The sequence below is a fragment of the Sinocyclocheilus anshuiensis genome, unplaced genomic scaffold, assembly GCF_001515605.1.
Source record: "Sinocyclocheilus anshuiensis isolate Anshui unplaced genomic scaffold, SAMN03320099.WGS_v1.1 scaffold902, whole genome shotgun sequence".
Lineage (NCBI taxonomy): Eukaryota > Metazoa > Chordata > Actinopteri > Cypriniformes > Cyprinidae > Sinocyclocheilus > Sinocyclocheilus anshuiensis.
The window spans coordinates 714197-724164 of NW_015537974.1; the positions used below are offsets into that span (position 1 = coordinate 714197).

The following is a 9968-nucleotide window of genomic DNA, read 5'->3' on the forward strand; positions in this document are numbered from 1 at the left end:
ACGGGCATCCAGTTTTGCAAACACCTTTGCTCCCTGCATTGCTTGCAGTATACGGTCTATTGTTGGCACTGGGTGTCTTTCTCTTACCACCACTTTATTCACTTCTCTCAGATCTACACAAAGTCTTACTTCTTTAGTGTCTTTTTTTTGGAATGAGAAGAATGTTTGACACCCATTCAGAGCCTTCGTGCACTTCCTCTATGATGCCATCTTCCAGCATTTTGTCCAGCTCTTGATTCACAGCCTCTACCATCAGGTAGGGTACTCTCCTTAAAGCTTGAGCTACAGGTGTGACTTTTTCATTCACTGATATTTTATGGCTGTAACCTTTGATTTGTCCCAGTCCTTTAAACAAAGAGTGATATTCAGCCTCAAGTTTCAAAAATCTTTCTGGCGAATTTCAATTGCAGCGACCTGGTCTGTGGTATTCAGAATCTTTAAGTCAAAGCATGACCGTCTTCCTAACAGTGGCTCAACACTTCCTTTGATTACAAAAATATAATCTTTCGTGACATTATCCTTCCATTGGAAATGTGCTTCAAAAAAATCCCACACAGTGGAGAGTGTGCATAGTCTGCTCTGTGCATAGGCGAATAATTTTCTCTGTTTGTTTTAGTTCACAATTTTGTGCAAACAATCTATGATACAATTCTTCTCCAATGAAATTTCTTCCACTTCCTGTATCTATAACCATCTTCAGCCTCTGTCCATTAACTCTTATGGTCTCTTTTCCTTCTGGATCAATTGAATACACAAATTCATCAGAATCAGGGGCCGGTTGCATAAACTGTTTAGACTAGTCTTAAAAAGTTAGTCATCTAATTTTTTTTCTTCAAGACTGGTCATAACTTTTTTAATTCAGTTATGAAAAGGTAGATTGGTCTTATTTGTATTGGAAAAGTAAGACTGATTTCCCCTTGGCAACTGCTAGTTGGTCACACTAGTTCTTAAGACACAGTCTTAACTTGGTGGCTAAGTTTATGCAACTGGCCCCAGAATTGTCATGTACAGCTCTCACTGGTTTGTCTTTGTGGTCTGACTTGTCTTTGACCTTGTATTTTTCATTTTTATACTCCTGTGAGTTGTTTTTCTTTCTGCAAACACGCGCATAATGACCGGTTTTTCTGCAGTACAGGCAAGTTGCTGATTTTGCCACAGTCATCTGCTTTATGTGTTGTCAGTCCACATAACACTTGGTGTCGCTGTTGTTCTTTTCAAATCGCCCTCTGCTGGCATTTTGCGGTTTCATTTTTGCGTTGCGAGCTCTTGTACCCTTCGTGAAATTAACGTGATTGTCTTTTTCTTTGATATTGTTTTCTGAAAGCACTTTAGACTCTGCTTGGGCTGATTCAAAAAGTCTAGCAACAGTTAATGCTCTTTCCAACGTAAGCCCTTCTTCCTGCAAGAGTTTATCTCTTAATCGTCTATGTGCACATTTCTCTACGAGTTGATCTCGTATCATATCACGTTCTAAAGCTCCGAACTCACAAGATTTGGCCAGTTCCCTTAACGCGTTCACAAATGCATCAATCGTTTCATCTTGTAGTTGAGATCTCAGTCGGAATTTGTGTCTTTCTAGCACAACATTTTTCCGTGGAGTAAAGTAAGCATCCAGTGCATTTACAGTCTCCGTATATGAATCTTTGGGACCCGGGAGATTCGCGAAAATCCTCTGCACTGGAGCACCAATACAATGCAAAAAAGTAGCGCTTCTTACCGCATCGGCAGCATTGATAGTTCCACTGGCCAACTCAAAGAAACTGTGAGATGTCTTTCCATGTTTTGTATTCTGCATACAAATCCGAAACTCCGAGGCTCAATGGAATAGGCGGCGATAACTTAGCCTGTGCGACATGTATCGGCGGTGCTCGTGCTCCGGCCTCTTCGCCCTCCATGCCAGCTCCGTCAGTCGTTCAGATCCAGATGTCGTTTCTAGCGACAGTTGAACGGCAATCCTAATCGTTCTTTTATGTTTTCATCCTCGTCGCCATTTATGTTGTGTTGTTTGTCTCAATAACCAGTCTGTATCGTCGTTATCTCAACTTTATTAACACTCTCAACTACATGATCGCTCTCTTAACTCTCGCGATCCTTCTTCTTCTTCTTCTTCTTTCTTTTACTGGCAACCGCACTTAACAGTGCATTACTGCCATCATCAGGTAGCTTGTAGTGATGGGAAGTTCGGATCATTTTACCGACTCGGACCTTTGAGTCTCGTTCAGCAAAATGAACGAATCTTTTTTCGAGTCATTTCATTCATTTTAGCAAAAAATGAACGAATCGTTCAAGAACGACCCAACACTAGTAGCTTGGATCAGAAACATTTCCTCCATCTCTTAACATCCCCCCCCATTAAAAAGACTCTCGCGATCCTCTCTCGTTCCCACCCCTTTATTCTTGCGATATCACTACACTACACAACGAGCCAAGTATTGAGGAGCTAAACCATTCAGGGCTTTATAAGTAATTAGCAAGATTTTTAAAATGTATTCGTTGTTCAATAGGGAGCCAGTGCAGTGTTGACAGAACCGGGCTAATGAATAATCTAACCTTGAGGTCATGAACGCACGCATGAATTAATGTTTCTGCATTTGACATTGAGAGCATAGGTTATAATTTAGATATATTTTTTAGATGGAAAAATGCAGTTTTACAAATGCTAGAAACATGGTTTTCAAAGGAAAGATTGCTATCAAATAGCACACCCAGGTTCCTAACTGATGACGAGGAATTAACAGAGCAGCCATCAAGTGTTAGACAGTGCTTTAGGTTATTAAATGCGGAGGGTTTTGGTCCAATAATTAAAACCTCTGTTTTTTTCAGAATTTAGCTGTAGGAAATTACTAGTCATCAATCCAATCACTGATTAATAATTTTCCTTTTTTTTTGCCTCAGTTGGAAATTACCCAGACATGGACAGCAGCATACAGTGTGATGGATTTATGCCAACGATGACAATGTCAGAGAAATACGGCCCCTCAGCTGCCTCAAATGGATATACAGACAGCATCACGTGCCACTTGAACTATCAGTCGGAGCCACAGGAGTCTGAATGGAACGATTAACTTTGGCACAGTAACTTCCTATTAACCTGACAATTATCTATATAGTGTTTTTTTTCTACCAGTGAAGAAGCTTTACTTCTGTTCTGGTAGAATGTGTAAATAACTTATTTTTTATGGGGAAAAAAATTAACTGAATACACATTTCACAAAACCTGTATGAATGAAAACAACAGATACTGCAGTTACACAAAAATGGTCTCTCTTGTAGTAATAACAATATATTGTCTTTAGTTAAGATGCTTGTAGCTTCTGTTTTTCAGATGTTTCATTTCATTTTAATTAATAAACATTTGGTATTTGAATGACACTGTACAAAAGTTTGGAAGAGAAGACTGTCATTGTGTCGTACCAGGGGCAAGTTCAAGCTCAGACCGGTGTGCACCGTTTTGCTACGGTTTCCGGTTTGAATGACGTTTCCTGGAAACGGCGTGCAACGGGGTCTGAGATGCGTTTTCTCTTGTTTGGTGGGTGTGTCAAACATGTCAGCCCAATCAGCAGCAACATGTATATAAACCACATGGTATTAAAGAGACAGCTGGCACAATGTAATTAACATCCAAATAAATTCACAAGAGCAAGTATATTGTTTGCACGTTTATTTACATTAAAGGCAAAATAACTGAAATAATAAGGGCACAAATATAGATCTGGAACTTCTTTAAGTCTGTCTAAATATCATTTAGTAATTGTAATGTCTTCTGGTCCATATCCTTTCCTTAGGAAGGTGTGCTAAATTATATAATGGTAAATATTACAATAGCACAACAACAGTGATCAGCAATGATAAGCCTAATACTCAACATAAAAATAATAAGGTCATATAGATCCTAACACAGGCTCGGAGGTAAGAAGTGGATTATCCTTCACCTGAAATGTTTGTCTTTTCATCCTGAAATGCGAGGCAAATGTTGGATCACAATAATTAGGAACCACAGTTTCCACAAATCCCTTCACTCGATTGGGATGTTCTCTTTTATTCTGGACGGCAAGGGCAATGACTGTAACATCGACCGTATATTGCAGTATTAAACGTATTTATACCGATTTCATCCGGCTCCGAAAATTCTTCAAAAAGAACACAAAGAATGGACTACATTAACATTAGAATTGTAAACCGAAAAAATCAATCAAATCAACAAGTGAGACAAGTACGTTTTCACAATTTCTTACGAAAATTAATAATTTTCCAAACCTAACTAAATAACTGGAGGCAGAGTTATTTTTAACTCCATGTAGATCACAAACCTCTGAAATCGGTTGATAAATGTAAACGTTATCGTGTTTTTATCCAGAAAAAAACGCAGCTCCCCCGTTTACCTCCGTTTATTTTTAAGGCAGTCTTGCCCTCACAAACATGGCGGACGCGTTGACGTATCGCAGCATCGGCTCAAAGCGGCCAGTGAGGCGTCTAGGTATTTATATGTCTATGGTTCAACGCACCACCGTTTCCATTTAAAAAAGGTTTTGCACCGTTTTTGTCGGGGCTGAACGCAGCCCAGGTCTTATCAGAAGACGTCGCAATTGACACCGTAGACTTTAACTTTTCTTTACAGACTTGTAGTCCGACTTATTTTCCACCATTCAGTTTCACTAGCGAAGCCCACAATCACTCAGAAGTACGTACTTGACCACAAAGCAAAACATGTGCCGTTTCTCAATATGCGTTCTCGTCTGTTCTTGTGTTCTTGTGAAACGTCATCAGTCGTTGCCCAAGTACTGTTCCAATTCAAAGTTCACATCTAGCCAAGTACAGTTCAAATTCTCGGAACCCCCGGATGTGTTCTTGCTCCGCCCGTTTTATCAAGGATGCATCCAGAGGTGAAAGTACACTGCTGTTCCATTTGCAGAATTACCGGACTTGTGTCCCCCCATCCCTAGGAGTTCGCTACTCCCGAGTCGAACTTGCGAAGTCCGAACTACCGTGGACGCAACTCCGAACTTTGCGTACTTGGTATTGAGAAACGGGTGTTTGTCAGCTTGTTCTGTTCTCTAATTCTTCTTCTTCTTCTTTTGTGTTTAATGGCGGTTGGCAAACCCGCTTAAGGTGCATTTCTGCCACCTACTGGGATGGAGTGTGAGGCCTCGATGAACGAACATATTATATACTACTAATATAATAAAAATAAATAAATAAATAAAAAACTAAATTCTTCTAATCAAATCTGTATCTCTCAGATATTTTAGAAGAAAACCATAAACCCTTAGATGTTTCTGTGCATTCTGAAATATATTCATAACTGAAATGTCATTGATTTCCATATCTCTTAGTTTTTCAACAAGTTGCTTTCTTTGTCTATTATATGCCTCACAATGTAAGAGCACATGTTCAACTGTTTCTGTTATTCCACAGTAACTGCAGCTATCTGACTCACTTTTTCCTATTATATGCAATGAATAATTAAGGTTAGAGTGTCCTATACGGATCCTGGTTATAACAGTATCTTCTCTTCTGTTTCCATATACCTTTCTTTCAATCCCCACTTTCTGTTGAATACTAAATAAGTGTCTCCCTTTTGACTCTTTATTCCATACGTCTTGCCACATACTTCCAACTGCTGTTTTAATAATACCTTTTACTTCTGTTTTACTTAAAGGAATTTCTATGTCAATCTCTTCTTTTCTCAATGCTGACTTGGCCAGCTTATCCACCTCCTCATTTCCTTCTACACCTACATGGGCAGGTATCCATAAAAACTCTACTCTTACTCCTGTTTGGTTTATTCTATATAAATTCTGTAAAATTTCATAAAGTATATCCTGTCTAGATGCTGATTTCCCACTATTTAAACTGTTTAATACTGAATATACAATAATTTATATACTCATGTTCCCAACATCTTTGACTGGATGGGTTTCTAAATGCCCCCTTTATGCCATCTTTAACTTAAGTCTCCGGAGGTCTAAAGGCAACTCCGCCATTTCCACCTGCATCGCTGAGACTGGCGATGTTCTAAATGCCCCACTTCCTATTCTTAGTGCCTGAGATTGGATACCTCAGTCACAACCCAGTGTCGCCAACCGCGCCTCGTTGGGTCGTTACCCCCAAGCAATCCCTCCTGGCGCAACGCTGTCTTTCCTGGCTCTCTGTTCTCTACTGCTGAAACAGCTGAATATTACGTTACCAAGTCTATTATCGCCCCTTAGAGGTAAAATTAAGGAATTGCAAGGAGGAGGGCATTTCATTTTTCAGTCTTGTTGAAATGGACCAAGGTTTCATATAATACCGTTCAAAAAAAAAAAAAAACCTTACCTAGGCTGTATTTATTTGTTTGATTAAAATATTATTATAATTTAAAGTAACTTGAGCAACTTTGAATACATTTTAAATTGTATCCACCTTTTTCTTCAACGCGGAAGTAAGCCTATGGGTGAGACTTCCGGTTCTTTTTTTTTTATTTTTATTATTAATAATAATGCCAAGGTACCAAATATAAAAATACAGAGAATATCAACATTACATACAAATAGGTGACATTACATGCAAAGCACCATTTATATATGTATGTAACAATAAATAAATAATACAAAACGTAATCCAGAAGCGCTTTCTAGATTACAGTTTTTTAACGAGAGGAAAACGCTTTACATTTAAACATGTCGCGTTAATATTGCATGTCTCGTCTGCATGTCTTTTAGCACCACCGTCTTAGCACATTAAACCAGCATTTGAAAATGGTACAAAACTTTCCCCAAGCTCCTGGGGATTTGATTTTGCTGGTCATTTGTTGAAATAAATATAAAAAGTACAGTGAGTTCGTGACTGTTCGCTGAATGTGACCCACAATCTGTGATTCTCCTGCATGGCCATGGAAAAATTAATATTTATAATGACAACAATTACACTTTGTCATTTAAAAGTTTCCAACAAAGAAATGGATGGACTTCTGTCAGCTTGTTGAACACACTTTTATTTGGATAATGTACCATATGATGGGCCGTGCAAAGGGCTATGGTGTAAAGTGAGCCTTAATCACTCCAACGCGATCTTAAGTAGAATAATACACATTAAATAATATCAAAGGTCTACATTCACTATATTATCCAGTCTCCGCTGACCTAAATTCCCAGAATGCATTGCCGCTGTGACGACACATTGCCATTCTCTATCCACCTTTTACTTCAACGCGGAAGTAGCCTATGGGTGAGACTTCCGGTTCATTAGCCGCTGTAGGTAAATAACGACGAGAATAACAACGTGCAGTAAACGGTATAACTGTTGCACTATACAAACCAGTGTGTTCATAATTAAGATAATACATTAAAATAATATGATAAGACACACCAACTTTCAATATGAAGCAGCAAAACGAACTGTTTTGTTCAGCTAAAAATAGCTGCACGGAGTGGACGCAGATGAGACCGGAAGCCAGACCCATAGAATTTACAAACGGCCGCGCCCATTTTTACGACAAGAAAAAGGTGGATACAAAAGCAGAATTTTCAGCCGCCATTAGTCCAGCCTTCAGTGTCACATGATCCATCAAAATTATTTTATGTTGATTTGGTGCTCAAGAAAATTTTTTTATTATCATCAATGTTAAAAAGAGTTGTGACGCTTATATTTTTTATTATGTATTGTGGAAACCATGATCAGGATTTTTTGATAAATAGAAAGTTAAAAAAATATATAAAATTATGTCACTTTTGTTCAATTTAATGCAAACTTGCTAAATAAAAGTATTGATTTTTTAAAATAAATCTTACTGTGCCCACACTTTTGAACGGGTGTGTTATAATGAAAAACAAAATATCTCGATATTTTCTGGAATTTTGTCAATAACGATTAGACAATATTTCGTGTTATTGTGCTGGTACTTTGGCAGGTTGAGGACTGCCGTGGACAGCTGACTGCCAAAGCTTTTGATGTACTTCATATTCTGTGCAGAGGTTATTAGCAGGAGTAACATAAATTCAATTTTTCAATAAGTTTTAATTGATTTGACCTTTTATGGGCATTTTACCTTTATAATGCAATTTTCTAACCTAATTAAATGTATACATCATCTTCTGTGTCAAATTCCTAAATTTAATCAATAAATTAAAACAGTAAGATACTATAGGGCTGTGACCAATCAAATGAAATCAGTATCAACAAATTGAAACATTTGTGTTTGCAATGCAAAGATGGCACAGAATCTGCATCTGAAGTGGCATTTGGATGCATTAACACAGACTGTTTAAGACATGAATGCATTTAACCTGCAGTTACAAATGCACAATTAATGTTTTGATGTTTAAAAAAAAACGATGCATAGGCCTAATGATATTTAAAATGATTTGGGCTAGGGCTTTGTTTGGAACTATTTTCATTGTCAAAATACAGCAAAAACAAGAACTGTGTTCTAAACTGTAAGCCACTTAATTCTTGTTTATTGAACTGTTCATCAGATCAATTTGCAATCATGCTGATATTTGGAGAAGAACGTCACTCTTCGTGTGATATATAAAATGATATAAATATAAAAAAAACATATAAAGTCAATACCGGGGGAATTTTTGCCCCCTTAATCTTGCATTCTGGGGGAAGTCTAAAAGTATTTTAATAGATTACATCACGCAGTGAAATCGTGAACTCTAAAAAATGTGCTCGCGCAGTAGTCTAACCTACATCATGTAGTGTATGCAGGTGCACTCTCTGGGTGTATTTTTGTTTGGTTTTTGCTATATACTCGACAACAATTACGATATTATCGTAGACGATATATATATCCGTAGATAGATAGATAGATAGATAGATTCTATTGTGTGTACTATTATTAGTATTGCAATTCGCATTGGCATCAGTAGCTATAGTATTTTTATAGAAATAAATTCATTCAAACAGGATTTTATGGTAATATAAATGGTTATATTTTAGAGTGGACAAATCTACATATTTCAGACCACAGGTATTTCAACACTTTTAGACAATGTTTGACTACTGCATTTAATCAAAATGCTATCACACAGATTTATCAAATCCATTATTTGCCAATCCAATAGCAGGACACTAGACATTAAATAGAATTTAGGAATCAAGAATTCAAGTTGCACTTGACTAGCTAAACCACTGACTGATTTAATCATTACTTCTGCTTACTGTAAACATATCTGCATAATACAATATTAGGGTGCCATGAATCTAGCCTGATCCATATTTTACAGTACCATTCATGAATGTTCACAGAGGGCAACAGGGCTCTATTGTCGTGATCTCATTTAACCTTTGCATTTAAACTTTGAACCAATTTCTTCATTTGTAGTCTCCATTTAAACACTATTTGTTGCAGCTCAGGGACAAATCACTGTTGCAATATGGCCTCTTTCTGAACCCTGAGCTCTAAGAACAATCTGAGCTCAAAAACCCCAACAAATGGCCCCTCTATTTCTCTCTCTCTTCTCTCAATCCTCACTCAGCCTTCTTAAAGACTTGCTTGGCAGTGACATCCTGAACCTTCATCTCCTGCAGAGAGAGAGAGAGAGAGAGAGAGAGAGAGAGAGAGAGAGAGACGTGACAGAAGAAAAAAGGATGAAGGACATTGTGAGATGCATAGCCCAGTTGTTAAAGATTCGATTGGGTTTAATCCAAGAACTAGGGATGTAACTCAACTCACGATTCGATTCGATTCACGATTTTGATTTCACGATTCGATTTGATTCATCGATCAATTTTTTGTATAAAATGAGATTCAAGACAAATTATAAATTAAGTGTGTCCTTTTATTATTGCTTGGACAAAATACTGTACGTTTCTTTGTGAAATTGAAATATAACACTATAATAATATACTAATATAGCACTTGTAAATTACTGCTCTTTTGTTGGTTTTGATTGCTTCTATTGTCCTCATTTGTTAGTCGCTTTGGATAAAAGTGTTTGCTAAATAACCAAATGTAAATATAATGTAAATGTAAATAACAAAAC

At 37.4% G+C, this 9968-nt stretch overlaps 1 protein-coding gene across 1 annotated transcript in view; it reads right to left on the reverse strand.

Moving 5' to 3' along the window:
- Positions 1-8898: 8898 nt before the first annotated feature.
- Positions 8899-9968, reverse strand: part of LOC107671900 (retinol-binding protein 1-like) — a 4348-nt gene continuing 3278 nt past the window's right edge. The window contains exon 5 of the mRNA XM_016464912.1: positions 8899-9507. Coding sequence (XP_016320398.1) covers positions 9454-9507 — 54 coding nt within the window. The 3' untranslated portion in view covers positions 8899-9453. The remainder of the gene's footprint in view (positions 9508-9968) is intronic.